The sequence below is a fragment of the Taudactylus pleione genome, unplaced genomic scaffold, assembly GCF_031769625.1.
Source record: "Taudactylus pleione unplaced genomic scaffold, aTauple2 ptg000177l, whole genome shotgun sequence".
Taxonomy (NCBI): domain Eukaryota; kingdom Metazoa; phylum Chordata; class Amphibia; order Anura; family Myobatrachidae; genus Taudactylus; species Taudactylus pleione.
The window spans coordinates 1676916-1694597 of record NW_028284579.1 but is presented as its reverse complement, the minus strand read 5'-3'; the positions used below and the strand labels follow the sequence as shown (position 1 = coordinate 1694597).

The window sequence follows — 17682 nt, the reverse complement described above, 5'->3', positions numbered from 1 at the left end:
TGTTCTCACAATGAAAGCATTAGGCATAAGCATTTTAATATAATTTTTATTGTATAAAAGTTTAGCACATAACTGAAGGACTAATAGAATATATGCCCCTTGTAGATTACCCTACACATTATAAAACAAAATCACAGGTAGCTCACTGTAAATCGGAGATTGGCTTGGAAGGCTCCCGGTCTGCAACGGACTCTCGAGGTGAGCAAACAGCATTTACCTTTAATCTTTGATTGTCTCTGACCTAAATATATAGGATAAATCATAGAATTTATTGCCTGATGAAAGTTAAATCATAAAACCATTTTTTTTTACTTCTTTTCGTGCATAAACAAACACACACACACACACACATTTCATTAAAATATGCATTAAAAGTCAAAAACTCAAATAATTTAAATGCAACCCTCAACAGTAGTTAAAACCTCCCCACCATGAGGACGTGCCTGTGCACACCATAACCCCAGAGATGACACTGATTTACTAGTTTACTCCCAAAGAAGAGACATGGGTTAGTAGACAAAAGTTGGCAGGAAAAGCAGCAACTGCCCTTATTTAATTATTAAGGCAGAAAAAAGTATGAAACAGCAACAAAAAGGTTTTGTCTTTTTGAAACCACTATTTCTTTGTATGACCTGTATAACTCAGAAAAATAATAATTCAAGTTATGTCTGAAAAACACAGAGTTCCAAAAGTATTTAAATTTAGAAAGAAAAATATTCAAATCCAAGTGCAACATAGAAGTACCATAAGTAGGAGCCATGTGCCTCACTCCTTCTTGGAACATCGTACTGGGGAATAAGCAACAAGTCGTGCACCTTTAGTGAACTGAACATCAGTCTTAAGTCAAACCAGAAGAATAAACAAAGTGTATACAAAGCGCTGATTTAAAAATGATTGTTGGCTCAGCAATGCAGTAATTCAGAACCCAGAATGCATATTGGCAATATGATGCCCTTGCGACTGCCCTAAAGGTTAATATATGCAATAGCTGTGACATTTTTCTGACTCAAATTTCATAGCGTTATGGTCCGACAAGTAGGAATTTGAAAACCGCAATGTTTTGATGAATAGACATGACCAGTCTGAGGACTGCTCTGCCTCTATAGTTCCCACATTCATGCCGACGTGATCATAGTAGGAGCTTTTGGCAGTTTGTGTTACAACTGTGTGAGGTAGACACAAAAAAAAAAAAAAAAAAGAGCATTGGTAAAGCTTACCCTTGTTAACTCTCTTTCTTTGAAGTCCATAGGGTCCACAGGGAGACAATGGGGTGTAGGTGGGACTTGGAGGACCGGACACCAACAGCAAAGCTTTTCAATCCCAGGATGCTCTGGTCCTTCCTCCTATACCCCACCCATAACAATTCCAAGGCAGGAGCAGGATAGGAGAGACGGAAGACTGGTGCACTGAGGAATCACACTCTCACGCAGAGAAGGAAACAAGTGACCAAGAGAAGAAACCAATAGAAGCCAGGTGCGTCAGGGGGGGTGCCCTGTGGACCCTATGGACTTCGAAGAAAGAGTTAACAAGGGTAAGTTTTACCATAACTCATTTTCTTCTTCAGGTTCCATAGGGCACCACAGGGAGACAATGGGGATGTCCCAAAGCAGTAGGTGTGGACAGAAGACCACAAAGCCAGCCTTACATAGCTGTTCACCAACGGCACCACGCCGGGCTGCCCACGAGGGACCAACAGAGCGAGCAGAATGAGCAGATACTGTAGCTGGCAAAAGGCAGCCAGTCTGCGCGTAAGCCTGTGAGATAGTCATGCGAATCCATCGGGCCAGAGTCTGTATGTTAGCTGGCCATCCCTTCTTATGGAATCCATATAAGATGAAGAGAGAGTCTGATTTCCTGATGGAACTAGTGCAGTCCACATAGATCTTTAGAGCATGGACCACATGCAAAGAGGTCTCTCACCTGCTGAGAGGTCTTGTGGTTGACAGGTCGGAACCAAAATTTCCTCATTCATGTGGAAACGAGAAACCACTTTGGAAGGAAGCCCGGGCGCATTCTAAGAACAGTCCTGTCCGAATGAAAGATTAAAAAGGGGGAGCGACATGAAAGCGCCCCTAAATCCGAAACCCTAAGGGCAAATGCTATAGCCAGAAGAGTCTTTGCAGTGAGCCACTTGACATCCACTGATTCCAAGGGTTCGAATGAAAGTTCCTGAAGTGCGTGGAGAACCACTGACAACTCCTACTGAGCCACAGGAGGCACAAAGGGAGGTTGTATACGTAGAATATAATGCAGGAAGGTGTAAACATCTGGTAGAGGAGCATTTCTGCACTGGAACCAGATGGACAGAGCAGAGACGTGCACTTTCAGAGATGCTAGGCACTTTCAGAGAGTCCAAGATCCAATCCAGCCTGAAGAAAGGCAATTATTCTAGATACCTTAAAAACGTGAGGGTCATAGTTTCTAGTGGCACACCACTGGAATATGTATGCCATACCCAATGATAAATCCTGGCAGAGGCCGGTTTACGAGCTCTGATCATGGTCTGGACCGCAAAGCTAGAAAATCCCTTAGATCTTGAGATATCCCTCCTAAGAGCCAAGCCATTAAAGACAGACGGGTCAGGACGGGTTTGTAGACAGGGACCCTGAGACAACAGGTATGGTCATAGAGGAAGTTGAAGAGGAACGTCTATGGAGAGACTTTGAAGGTCGGAGTACCAATGGCGTCTGGGCCAAGCTGGAGCTACCAACAGGACCGTGCCCCCTTCCTGTTTGAACTTCCAAAGAACTCAAGGAAGAAGGGATATTGGAGGGAAGAGGTACTCCAACTGGAAGGTCCACCTCACAGATAATGCGTCCATGAATGCTGCATTGGGATTCCTTGTCCTGGCTCCATACACTGGAAGTTTGCTGTTGAATCTTGAGGCCATGAGATCTACATCGGGCAGACTCAATTTGTCCACCAAGAGCTGAATGACTTCTGGATTTAGAGACCACTCTCCTGCATGCACATCGTGAGGGCTTCCCAATTGAGAACTCCCGGGAAAAATAACGCGGAGATGGCGTTCGGTCCAGAGACACCATAAAGTTCCCTGGCTCCATAGCCAGGATAATAGAGTGGAGGGATTCCATACTAAACCTGGGCACCCTGATACACTTGTTCAGAGACTTGAGGTTGAGGATAGGCCGATGAGACCCGTTGGGCTTCTGAACTAAGAAAAGGGTAGAACAATAGCCCGTCCCTTGCTGTGCGGAGGGGACCTGAGAGCAGTAAGGACTGATTGGCCTTTTGGAGCAGAAGGGCCTTGCGTGGGTCCGATAGAGGGCCTGTACGGAAGAACTGCTGGGGGGGGGGTTGCCTCATGAAGGATAGGGCATATCCGTGGGAGACCACTTCTCTTACCCAGGCGTCTGTTGTGGTCTGACGCCAGAACTGGGCGAATTGAAGATGTCGGCCTCCCACCCTGGGTACCCCCAGGGAGAGGCCCACCCAGTCAGGCTGAAGGCTTGTCCTCAGAATTGGTAGGTGGACGTCTAGTAGCCCAGGTCTGTTTTGTCCTAGGCTTGGAGCCCTTAGTTGATGCTCGATGCCTTGAAAAGGACTAACCTTTAGCTTTTCCTTGAGGACGAAAGGACCGAAAGTATGATGTGCGAGGCTTTGCATTATATTATTTTGTTCAATTCTGGGCCAAACAGGATATCCCCTGAATAAAGCAGAGACTCCAAAGCCTTTTTAGAGTTCGCATCTGCCTGAGCAGAACCAAACAATACGGCGGGCTACTACAGAAGTGGCAGATGCCTTGGAGGCTAGGAGAGCTGAATCCATAGCTGCTTCACCCAAATAGGAGGCTGCATCTCTAATGTGAGATATGTAGGACAGCTGTTCCTTCAAAGCATCAGAAGGAAATGTCTCTTCTAGGGCCTTTGCCCAACTCTCAATGGCCTTAGCCACCCAGGCTGTAGCCCTAGCAGGACGAGTAACAGCTTCTGTAAGAGTGTCTATGGATTTTAGACAAGCTTCCATCCTTCTATCCGCAATCTCCTTCTCCAAAGTGATCTTGCCAAAATAAAATGATGATGACTAGTTAGTTACTGGAATAAATTGTGGTACTTGAACTAGGACTTTATCCTAGAAATAAATTGTTGCACCCTCAGAAGAAAGTTTCTACTGCTACAGATTGACAGACATTTTGAATTACTGACCTTTCATAGTAACAAGCAGTCTACGGTTTCAATGTTTACAGTTGCTGCCAAGTATGGTTAGTTATAGCCAACAGATATTACGAGCCAAATGTACTGCCTGCGAGATGCGGCAAGTGCTGAGTTTTAAGAAGCTAGATTTAAAGCAGCAATCCTTTTTAGAGAAAAAACAACCTGGTTTTGCTTTAAAAAAAAAAATCAATTTAATGGCGAAGTCAACTAAATCTCACCACTTGCTGCATCGCGTGGGCTTTTACATTTGGGGTTACATGGATAAAAGTATGTGGACAACCCTTCAAATTACTGATTGGCCATTTTAGCCAAAAACATTTCTATGAGGCGCATTAAATCAAGCATACGGTCAGTCATGCATTCTCCATAGTCAAACATTAGCTGTAAAATAGAACATACTGTAGAGCCCAGTGACTTTCAAAATTGCACTGTTACAGAATAACACCTTTCTTATAAGTCAAATACTGGTGAGCTATAGCTACCCTGGTCAACTGTAAGTGTTGATTTTGTGAAGTGGAAACTCCTAGGGGCAACAACAGCTCAGCTGTGAAGTAGAAGGCCACACAAGCTCACAAAACGGAACCACTAAGTGCTGAAACACATAAAAACAGGATTTTTGAACTTACTAATAAAATCCCTTTCTCTGATTCCATAGGGAAACTGGGAACTCTTGGGTAAAGATGGTGGTGAGTGGAGCCTGGGAATTTAAATCTTCAATAATTGTGACTGGGCTCCTCCCCGTCTATACTCCACCTGACTCCGTTAAGTTTAAACAAGCCCAGAGGAGACAGAGAGGATAGATGAAAAGGAACTCCAAACGATCAATCCAAAAACACGAGTGTCACAACAGGTCCCATGCGACTCAGTTTGCGCTATGCTTCATTTTTGACCAAAAAGGTGTCTCAGTCGCAATCGGATGCAACAAACCGCTTCAGGAGACTGCACTAATTAAGAGGAGTTACAACACTTGTATATTTGTGTGCTACTGAGTTTGAATCTATATACGAAGTGCTTTGAAGCAGCGGCCGTGGATTTTTTCCACGCTATATTCTTTTGTGCTTCGTATAAATAATCAGTTGCACACAGATATATGTGTGCGCTGCATATCAAATTATCGGTGCAGTATACTGAAGCAGTTTGTTGCATCCAACTGCTACTAAGATGCACTTTCGGTCAAAAAGACACTAAGAGCAAGCTCAGTCGCACGGGTCCTGGTGGATCACAAACTTTCAGTCTGACAGGTTAATCTGGGTTTGGTGTATGCAAGGAGAATGCTTAGAGCCCAGAAGCATAATGCCAACTGTAAAGTTTGAGGAAGAGGAATAATTACTGTATCTGTGGCTTAGGCCCCCTAGTTCCAGTGAAGTTCCTAGTTCCAGTGAATCTTAATGCTGTAGCATACAATGACATTCTAGAGAATTGTGTTCTTCCAACTTTGTGACAATAGTAGGGTGAAATCCCTTTCCTGTTTCAGCAAGGCAATGCCCCTGTGCACAAAGCGAGGTCCACAAATAAATGGTTTACCGAATTTGGTGTGGAAGACTTGACTGGTCAGCACAGAGTACTGACTTCAACCAGACATCTTAAGCTGGCCATACACCAGACCAACTTTCCTCCAACCATCCAACTAGTTGGTTGGTTGAAATGAAATCCGGTGATGTATGGAAGCAAATGACAATCAGCAATTTACTCCAAAACACCAAAAAGCTTGTTCAGGCAAGTTGGTTAAACGTGCTTGATTTAAAAAAACTTGTCTGAACAACAGCTTTCGTCTGTTTTCCGGTGTTTGGGAGCAAATAGCCGATTGTCATTTGCTCCCATGCATTACTGGATTTTCATTCCAACCAACCAAATAGTTGGACGGTTGGGGGAAAGTTAGTCTGGTGTATGGCCAGCTTTAGCTATAAATTGGAACACCAACAGCGAGTTAGGCATCATCAACAAACCGCACTAATTATCCTGTGGATGAATGGATGAGAATCCCCACCCAAGTTCCAAAAGCTAGTGTAAAACTAGTTCTATTCCATTTGAATACCCATGGTTTTGGAATTAAAAGTTCAAAGAACACATACATATGGGTGTGATGTTCAGTGGTCTACATGCTTATGACTATGTAAGTGTATGTCTCAAATATAGTTCTAACTATCCAACATGCAAATACAGGCAGAAGGCCTGTTTTATGTATCAGGTGTAACTATAATATCCAACATACAGGGGTATTCAATATGGGAGCGATAACATCGTTTTTGCGTTAATATCGCACTTTTGACGTCATTATCGCAGGTTTGACTTTTACACCGTATTCAATTTCAAAGACTTATCGCAGTTTTGAAAAGTCTTTGATAAAAAACGGGGATAACTTTTCACCATTGAATAGGTGTCGAAAAAAAGTGCAGAATTGGGGTTTACGGGTGCAGGCTTTAAAAAAAAATAGCCTGCACCCCTGGGAATGTCATTTAAAAAATAACTGTGTCAAAAAAAGTTAAAAAAAAAAAATAGGGACACCCCAAAAAATTTATTTCAAAATTGGGGTGAAAAAAAAAAAAAAGGGAAAAAATTGTTTAACAATAGGTAAATAGGTTCAGGGCTATTCTGCAAGTATGTGGCAGATGTTTTCTAGAATAGAATTATAGCGGCAGGTGCACAAATGCAGAATTTTTAAAAACTTACTTTAGGGACATAAAAATATGCTAGTACCCATTTTCATGTACCCCAAATTTGATGGGACCACTTAAAAAAACGAAAAAAATAACCTAAGTGCTCTTCTGCATCACTTCTTCAATGTCAGGGAAAAAACCACCTGCTGCGACTATTTAAATCCCCGAGATTCAATTAAAGGCTAAAACGGAGGTACCCATAGTGTTCCCCCATGTTTTTACTACTTTAGGGGGGTCTTACAATTTTTTTTAGGAAAAATTCGTAACTCTACGCAAATCCAGCTTAGGAGTTTCCCGTTTTCGTTAATTTTATATTGAATACGGGTATAAGCGGGAGCGCGCCTTATACTTTAACGCAGGTAAACATTCCGATATGAAACGTTAACTTCGACAGTGAAGTTAACGTTTCATATTGAATACCCCTCATAATGTTTATAGGCAAAACCATTTCTGAGTGAAGTTACCCATTAAATTTAATGAAGAAAGCACTTCCTCCTCTACCTAAAGCACCTACAACCTATGCCCATTACACTTTTCGTGACATCACTTGCACTGCAATTAGTCCATTATACTTGTCATGACATCACTTGCTTTGCACTTAAATATAAATTTACTCAAAAAACTGCAATTTTCTTGGGAGTAGAAGAACAATGCTACCTAGGTTTTAAGTGTCTATCTTCAATGATAGTTGTTTTAGTCTCGGAAGCGGTCTATATATATATATTTCTACGACAGTTGTATACATTGCATTGAGGTTTATACATATTTGATTAGGGCTTTATTCTATACTTAGACATGAGATGTTCACTATTTATTATATGTTACAGATGCAGAATGACTGTTTCTTTCTCTGTACTATGCATATTGAATTTAAAAAAAATTGTATATAATATATATTTACTAATTTATTCCCCAATAATAGTAATGAAAATATAATTCAGCAGCATGTTTCTTAGAATCAAGAGAAACTTTTTGCTACAATAGAATGCTATAGAAGCTATAATAAATGACATAGAGGATATATTTGAAATTAATTTGGTTTTTAAACAGGCCCTGACTTATGATGTGACTTTCACTGTCCAGTGTTAGGAAACTGGAATAATGCAGAAAAGTCAACCATTTAATCATAGCATAATAAATGACAAACTGCCTTATAAAAATATATAACCAACTTAATGACGGTGATAATCATACAGCTTACCTCTTTCAAAAACGTTTCCATATCCTCTTGGCTTTCAAAAACAAAGGCTCTCATGTCGTTCATGGAAATGTGGTTTTCCACATACTTGGCATGCTGATTGTTTCTCACATTAATCTGTGGAAAGTGAATGGATATACTTTGGAGAACTGATAAACAATTACAAAGTAAAACACAAATCTCTTGAATATATAGTGAAACCAAATGGCTGAATTTAATTAAAATATTTGTAGTTTCCTTTAAAAATCAAATGTCAATCTTTCTTTTCCTTTGATAGCTAAAATGGAATTGTCATTTAAGGATCATATATACACTACCGTTCAAAAGTTTGGGGTCACTTAGAAATGTCCTTATTTTTTTAAAGAAAAGCACTGTTTTTTTCAATGAAGATAACATTAAAGTAATCAGAAATACACTCTATACATTGTTAATGTGGTAAATGACTATGCTAGCTGCAAACATCTGGTATTTAAAGGAATATATACACTGGTGGCCAAAATTGCGGACTTTTTGAAATTTGAATGTTTATCAACTTCAAATGCTTATAAAAACTGTTTCAGTTCACACAGTGCAATGATTCATATATCAAATGAAAGGAACTGTAATGCTGAATTCAACACAATAAACAGAGGTCAAATATTTGCTTTACAAGGGAAGTTATGCAGTGAAAACAACACTTAGGGTGAAAATCCCAGTGTACTTATGATGTTACTATCAGTATTTCGTTGGGTATCCTTTATTTTTCAAGACCGCAGCACAGCGACGTGATCCAGGATTGTGGTGTTAAGTGAAAATGGTCTTTTGTATGCAGCAATTGCGAGAGAAATTGGTGGCAATGTGACAACATCAGGAGTACGAAAGTTTTGTTTACGCTATCAGGAAACACAATCTATACAAAACAAAGAAGGAAAAGGCCTGAAAAAGTGCACAACAGCTGTTGATGAAAGGAGAATAAAACGAATTTGCATCAGGGCCAGATGGATCTCATCTGCGGCCATTAGCAGTAAACTGAGTGCTGCAGGGCAGATGCGATATGTCTGTGCACGACGTTGTTCACAGACATATCGAGGCACTACAGATATATCGCCCGTTCAATTGAATAAGCAATATATCGGTCAGTGTGTAGCCAGCTTAAGTCATCTCCTGTCTCCAGATAAAAAAAAATGTAATTAGCAAGACAGTTTAATATATTGCTTGTTACAATTCACAGTAATAAAGACTGGAGGTAATTCATACTTCAAATGAGAGAAAGTATGGTCCAAAAAGTATTTCAACAAAACTTACTTCTAGCATAATGGGAAAACAAACATGTTCCTTAAAGCGCTGTTTATTTTCTTTAAGCCACAAAACGGCCTTATAAGTGTCTGCAAATCTCTTTTGCAATTTTTCTTCTTTTTGATTTAATAAATTATCAAATTGCTTTAGTCGATTTGCTTTATCTGAAAGAAAAAAAGAAAATCAAATGACAAAAAAACAAAACATATCTTTTATATCCCATATAATAATAAACACAGTATATTGCTAATAAGTAATAAACCGATAAGAATGCCAACAAAAGGGTCTTCTGGTCAACATCCTGGAACTTCAGAATCATCATTTCATATCCAAGGTAACTAAGGTGGTAATCGATCCTTTGTCTGGGCACAGATTCTTCAGGTTCAAGATTGTCCAAACGTCCTTATTCCAAACTCAGAACTTCTAAATGGGTTTCAATACAAATAGAGTCTGATTCTGTCTTACGCAGAAACATCCATGTCTTTTGTCGATCACACATTTGTGGCTTTATGCAAATACCGCTACAAACCCTTCCCTGGTGGACAAGTGTGCGTCTGAATGCGCAATGACTGAGATGCCCACTTTGAGCATCTAAAGATGCTCAAATATCACTTGATGTGTCTTAAGATGCAACCATCGGTAGCACCGTCGAAACTTGCACCAGCCCCGTGGTAGATGCAGATTTTCCATCCGAATATGGCCTCCTAAGTGAGTGATTAAGCATCAGTGTGCGACATGCCAACAAAACACCATAAGACCAGGCGTGTAACTACCGTGGGTGCAGTTGCTATGGGGCCCACAGCACCTCTGGGGCCAGCCTTCCCCAGCACCAAGCTCACCTCAGCGGCAGTAATGTTGTTGCCTGGACATGGTGGAAAGTGTCCTCCCCGCTCTGTGATTGGCTGGTCACATTCCTGGCAGAGGCTGCCCTGCTCTCTGGCTGGCTGTGTGCAGTGGAGTGCAGCAAGAGGCTGCCCTGTTCTGTGATTGGCTGGTCATGTTGCAGGACAATGCCCCTTGGCTTGTGGTTGGTTGCGTTGTGCTGCCGGTCACCACGTGTGGGGTGTTGTGTGCGGCGATGGCAGCGGAATGGCCGGAGATGCAGCGGGTGGAGCAGGAAAGGTCACTGGAACTGGTGCCGTAGGCGGCGGATGAGTGCCTCTGGCTGCGCGGGGGACAACTACTGGCCAGCCTCCTCTCCCTCCTCAACTACCTGGAGTTGAGCGGCTGCGCGGAGCTGCGGGAGGTGCCAGCCGGCCAGGGCCTCCTCTTCTACCTGTAGAGCCTCATCCTCTGCCGGAATGCACTGCTGAGCCCCCCCCCCCCCCCCCCAGTTTGGGACAGCTACTCAGCACGCGGAAGCTGGACCTGTCCGGGAACCAGCTAGAAGAGCTGCTGGCACAGGTGAGTCATCTGCTCAAGCTCTGCAGCCTGAAAGTTGGCTGTGCTCAACCTGTCATTGAACCTGGTGGGGCAACGGGGTGCCTTCCTAGACCTATGGGGGCCCCGCTGAAATTTTGCTATGGGGCCCCCATACCTCTGGTTACGCCCCTACATGAGACGGTCCATCTGAGTGCTTTTGAATAGACACCTACTTGTCACCACCCAGATACTTCTCAGGAACGCCCAATACTTCAATACACTTCTGCATGCGTGCGTCTAAATTCACTACTGCAAACAGTACAAACACAATCAGGACAAAGGACATAACATAGCATGCTACTCATAATCAGGTCCATAGTATATTTAAAGCTACTTAATCTATTTAAACTTGTTCAGGATTTTTTGGTTTGGAACAAGGACGTTTAGACAATCTGGAACCTGAAGTATCTGCGGCCAGGCAAAGGATCAATTACCACCTAATTTTTTTTAAACTTTGTGGTATGAATCCAATCAAACCATGGCCCTCATTCAGAGCCGTACGCTCTCAGCAGAGCGCACGCTCTGAATGAGGGCCGGCCTCCATGAAAATGGAGCGTCCTCCTGGACGCTCGTATAGCTGTGGGTCACCACCCACAGCCTATATGAGCGTGCATTTTGATGGCCGCGATGGTCGTGACCATCGCGACCATCGAAACTGCGAGCCGGAGCCTGCGGTTGAGGTTTTCAACCACAAGCTCCGGAGTGATTTTGGCTCAATCAGAGCCAAAATCACTCCCACTGACATCACTAGTGATGTCAGTGGGCCGGCATCTGACGGGAGGCGTTCCCGTGGGAACGCCCCCGGCAGGGAGGCACGCCTACCAAAGGGGGCGTGCTGTCAAACAACATCGACAGCACGCCCCCTTTGATCAGACACAACGAGCGAAGGACTTTCCTTCGCTCGTCGCGTCTGGCGCATGCGCACGACGGAGCTCCCTCCGTCGTGCGCATGCTCAGTCCAGAACATCGACCCACTTGCGAGCGGACAGCCGCTCGCTAGTGGGTCTGAATCAGGCCCTATATGCGTTGTTTTAAAAGAAAGTACATGTGAGCTGTATGTATTTTTGAGAAGTACTGATGTTTTTGCACTAGTTTATTTTTTTACTCCTTGCATGTTGGAAACTACTATTGCAAGTGGAGGAGAGGATTAGAGTGTTAAAGATTGTATGGAAATGCCCTCATCGTTCTTATATCAATAGTACAGATGGTGTAGGGTGGATGTTTTTCTCTTTTGAATTGTGTCCAAAGGGTCTGTACGCTTTTGCACAGCAGCCGAGTCTTTGGGTGCCTCCTGCCGGCTATCCAATGCCTGTGTCCGAAGACGCAGGATAGGATCAACATCGCGAGCAGCCCAAGTATACTCAGAATGGCCACCTCCTGCCCACTTGTGAGGTCGGTAAATCTGCTGCGGAAGATGCAGATACTGACCTCAGCACTCCCAAAAAACAGGGCAGATGCCCTCGTTTTCTGGAAACACAGGCAGTGCCACCCCGTCCCCACCCCCAAACGGCAGTGCATGCGACAACGCAGGACCCATTCTGCACATGCTCCACCCCACCACCCTACCAGGGGCGTTTCTAGAGAAGAGGTAACCCGTGTGCAGTCTCCGACACGGGCCCCCTCCTCTCTGTCCGGCAGCGCACTGAGCTGTGCACGGAGTTATAGACTCTGGGCCCTAGAGTGCGCCCAGAGTCTATACAGTATGTGCAGGCCACCAAAAAAATGGCCGCGGCGGCCATTTTCCAGTAGTTTTTACAGCGCCGGACCTCTGCTCCGACGTGGGACTCCTGAAAGGTAAGTAATACTATGGGGGCAGGGTGTGCGGGGCTCCCCTGACCCAGGGGCCCGTATGCCCCGCAGACCCTGCACCCATTATAGATATGCCCCTGCCCCCAACCCATTAGAGATGTACGTAAGCCCTTGAGGATCCGGTAGCCTGGTCATTGCATGCTGTAGCGGTCGGCACGCAGGTTCTTTTTACCAATTCTGAAATGTTGAGATTGTTGCCTCCTATCCCTGAATAAAAGACCGGGATGTTTATAGGCTAAATCCTGGGATCCCGGGATTGTTTTTCCTTGTTCCTAGCAATTACTTGTTTTTTCTCTCTCTTTCCTCCCCTTTCTTCAGCACCCTCCCCCTCTCATTGTTACTCTCTCTCTTCCCTCATCTGTCTGTTCCCTCTTTCTATCCACTTTTTCTTGTTTTCTGTTCCCCTTTCATTCTCTCCCGTTACTGTCACACTCTTGCCTACATTCTCTGTTCACCCCTCTTCCCCTTCTGGCAGTTTCTGTTTTTCTAGTGCTCCTTTGTTTCTTGCTCCAAATACCCTTCTCCCCATACACACCCCATTCACCCCCCTTTTTTTCTCTTCTGAGGGGCTGTCTTCAGTTATTGTTACATTGTTGCATGCGGTGCACGTCACTGCATTGGCGCCCACTTGTGTACATGGCGAACCTACTGTGCACATGCATGGATTGTGTCTTTAAACTTTAGTTTTATTATTTTGTGTTTATTTAAGAGAGGATGGGTAACTTGTGTAGTGTTTTTTTCTACTTTTAATAAGACTTGACAGGAGACACGCGCCGTGAACGTTAGGGCCGATGTGATGACATTTTTAGTAGCACAATCTTTTATTATATAGATTATCCTTAGTAGAGTATTACCTTTTTCTTTTCATCTTCACCATTATAGTTTTTGGGATGTTTTCACTTTTGTTTTTTTCTCTCTGTACTGTATGTGACTTGTGCATCCCCATGTGTATTTTCCTTTTCTTCTAAACTATTATACATTTTTGGTGGTGGATAATGTTGTGATATAAATGAATGATTTTCAGGAGTTTTTTATTTTCATCATGAAGTGGTATTTGATGAGTAAATATGAGAAACAACAGAAGGGTTTGCTTAGGGAATATAACTTCAATGTGCGACCTGTAAACTATTGCAAATATGCCACAATTCACTGTATTACTGTAGATTGTTGATGTATCTGTTTGAAAGTAATGGGTGGACTGTGAGGAAAAATTTGTTTGAGAGCTCACTATTGGTTTAAATGATCATAAATAAATAAGTTGCACTAATCAAAATATGTACATAACCAGTGTGTGATATCTTGAATGTGAATAGGAACATGAGATGTAATTCAGGTTTGAACACATTCTAATGGAGCATACACACGGTCAGATTTGTCAGATGGACGATTGAACGATTTGAACGTTCTGAACGATTTGAACTATGAACGAAATTTTACTGCATTAAAATGGATGGAATCTGACTGCAAACACATCAGATGTCAGATATCGTTATCTAATCATCGGGAATGCGCTTCGTTCATCGTTCAGACATGTCAGATTTTCCTTCAGATGTGAACGATTTTTTAAATCGTTATCATTCAGATCTGAAGAAAAATCTGACCGTGTGTATGCACCGTAAGACACCAGCATAAATTACACTGTTTGTCTGACTTGCTTTGTTTATGAAAAATAATAATGTGATCCTCAGCCATATAATAATCACTGTTTTATTTCAGCAATAAGATCCATTATAAAAGAAAATGAAAATTTATTTCTCCAATTTATTTGTTATTAATAAATAGCCACAAGAATCTAATAAACAAAACAATCACAATGTGCATGCTACCTAATGAACTACATAGAATCTATATCAGACTGCAGATGTGTGTTAGGTCAGAAATCTCTGGAAGAAGCATCACTGACACTGGTTGGAGGGGTTACAGTTCAGACCAATTTACATGCCAAAGTGATTACATTTTTATCACCACCCACTTTAATTATATAGACCAGGGGTGGCCAAACTGGTCCCCCTAATGCGGTCCATACATCTACAGCCCCAATCCGTTTTGCCGAAACGATGATCGGCAATCCGTCGACGGATCGGTGAAAAACAGCATGATAAAACTCCCTGACTCACTGATCCAGATAATTTTTTGGTCAGGATCAGAATTGAGGATTTTCAACATATGGATTTACCAATTTCTCTGACCCCGGCAAAACGGTGAATTGGGGCAATCCATCGTAGATGTATGGACCCCATAACAGTTCACGTTTTCAAGGTCACCTATGAATCCGTAGAAGGTATCAGTAAAGCTCGGTACACGACTAGACGATGTATGTACCCAGCAAAGGCAGATGCGATTGGACAATATATCGAGCGGTGAATACATGCTGCATGATCTGGTGTACGACAGCCTGATGTGTCATTCCTCCACCTCATCCAAAACCATGGTGTCAGCCGTCTCATCTTCAGATGCGATGAACGACGTGCAGGAGCGCGTAATAGTGTGTATACACTGGACCTATGTGTGCGATTTGTTTTTCTGACTCGTCCCAAAATGACAAATCGTCCAATATATCGCCTAGTGTGTACCCAGCATTAGGCATGAAGGTAGCGCATCTTTTACAGTTAGTAATAACTACACCTGTACACCAGCTGGGTGGTCTGGAAAACATGAACTGTTAGGGGTCTTCTAGGACCAGGTTGGCCACCCTTGATTAGATTACTAGTAAATGGACATGGGTCACCTAGTATATCCCACTATACTGGCCCCCTTGTTCCCGACACAATGGTTCTCTTCTGGTGGTCTGTACTGTTGGTGTGATGAGAGCTGATGGGGAGGGGCGGGCATTGCTCTCACTGAGCACGACTAGATGGGACAGACCACCATCGATCATGTTTTATTTTTAAGATGCCATATATCCACAGTGAAACTGACATATCAATGATTCAGTAAATAGAAGTTGACATATCTTTGAAACAGCAGAGAGCTTTAAACAAACAAGCTAAATATGATATGGACAAGGGGTGAACTCATTTCTTCTGTAAAGCTCCCTCTGGTTTTTGAGTTTGTGTATTATTGTCTGATTCTTACTGACAGGGGATTTACTGAGAGATGGAGCTTTCATACAATTTTGTTTTAGCACAGTTTTTTCTTTTTAAAGATTAACATCTGTCTGGCTAAAAAGCAGAGCTAATATGATAGCTTAGAAGCAAACCAGAAAATATGAGATATGGTAAGAACTTACCCTTGATATCTCTATTTCTACGAAGTCCATAAGGTTCCACAGGATACCTTGGGGTATAGGCGGATGACGTCAGACATCGGGCACCACAGAGTTAAAGTTTTCAGCCTCCCAGGATGCACTGGGATCCCCCTCCTATACCCCGCCCCCGAGCCAAGGCAAACCAGTTCCGTAACAAGCCATAGGCCGGAGGAGGAGAAGAAAGAGAGAGAAGAAAGTCTGGAACACACAAGAATCACATTCTCACATACAGAAGGAGACGGAAAAACCGGTCACCAGATCAAAGCCCATCTGCAGTACAGGTGCAACAGGGCGGGAGTCCTGTGGAACCCTATGGACTTCGTAGAAATAGAGATAACAAGGGTAAGTTCTTACCGGTATGCAGTCGGGAAGCCGGCAGACCTAATCCCGACAGCCGGCTTCCCGACTGCTTTATCCCGGCGACGGTTAAATGCTTGAAAAAGTCCCAGGACCGGGACGAAACGCGTTGCTACCCATCATTTCTGTGCTATATCCACTACTTTGCAACATGTTTATCCAGTGCCCGTTACCCCGGCTGCTGGTGCTTATTACCCCGACTAGGAACTTATTCTAAGATGCGGCCGCGCTGTATCTACATACGTCCGACTATTATATCACCCCAGCACACTCCTATTCGGGAGGCTGTCCACACGTGTGAGCTAGGAAGAGAACCATTGCCGCCGAAGTAAACTAGTGGTCAGAGATCCATATACCGGCTGACACTACCTTCGCTGATCCCGCTGATCTAATTGTGGTGCCCGACAGGGAACATTTAACCACACTAAGGTAATAACACGGCATTTGTCTAAATTCCCATAAGCTCCACTTTACTCGGGAATTCGGACACCTAATGGATATTATGTTCTAAACACAGCTAATCCACTGCTGCCATTTCAAAACATTATTCATAATTTGTGACAACTGTCACTATTTGAATGCAAGCAGGCAGAGTCAATTGCAACAATCAATCCGGATATAGCACTATTTGACTTATCATTTATTCCTTTATTTCTGTGAGCTGCATTCTTGATTTTTTTTATTTTCCTATTCATGTCCATGTCTACTGTAATAATTTATGTATCTATTTTCATGTGATTTATGTTTTTTATATACCTAGATTACTATACTTAATTTATTTATCCATATTAATTGGTCATTAAATATTAATTTTTAATTTTATCAACCTCTGCCAGCGCGATATATATTTTTTCTTCCTTCTTTCTAGTGTTTGGGTGGGGTTGCTGTTTCCCCTTGTTTATATCGCTGCAGGCTCCCCCCTCCTTTGAGACTGTGTTCAGGCGCTTAGGGTTTTTTCTTTTTAATTCAAAGAAAGTATGCCATATGCGATGGTAAATTCTTGCAGACGCAGGCTTCCGAGCTCTGAGCATGGTGTTAACTACAGAGCTGGAAAAAACCCTGGACCTTAAGAGGACAGTCTCAACAGCCACGCCATCAAAGACAAACAACCCAGGTCCGGGTAATGGCAAGGACCTTGAGACAACAGGTCCGGACGTAGAGGCAACAGCATCGGAGTATCTACGGAGCGACTCCGAAGATCTGAGTACCGGTGCCGTCTGGGCCACGCTGGAGCCATCATCAGGAGCATGCCGCCTTCTTGCTCGATTTTGCGATTCACTCGAGAGGTACGCTAACTAGAAGGTCCACCGGACCGGACCGACAGAGCATCTACCAGAAGTGCCTCTGCGTCTCTTGTTCTTGACCCATACACAGGTACAGTAGCTTGTTGTTGTGTCGGGAGGCCATGAGGTCTATCTTTGGAAGGCCCCACTTGTTCACCCGGAGTTTAAACACCTCCTGGTGAAGAGACCATTCTCCTGGATGCACGTCTGCCTCCCAGTTGAGGGCTCCTGGTATTAACACTGCCGATATGGCAGAGAGATT

The 17682-nt window shown here is 43.2% G+C and overlaps 1 protein-coding gene across 1 annotated transcript in view; it reads right to left on the bottom strand.

Annotated features, from left to right (window-relative positions):
- Positions 1 to 17682, bottom strand: part of SMC5 (structural maintenance of chromosomes 5) — a 166611-nt gene that overhangs the window by 66771 nt on the left and 82158 nt on the right. The window contains exons 10-12 of the mRNA XM_088475720.1: positions 9312 to 9466; positions 8031 to 8144; positions 147 to 241 (exon numbers count right to left, since the gene is read on the bottom strand). Coding sequence (XP_088331846.1) covers positions 147 to 241; positions 8031 to 8144; positions 9312 to 9466 — 364 coding nt within the window. The remainder of the gene's footprint in view (positions 1 to 146; positions 242 to 8030; positions 8145 to 9311; positions 9467 to 17682) is intronic.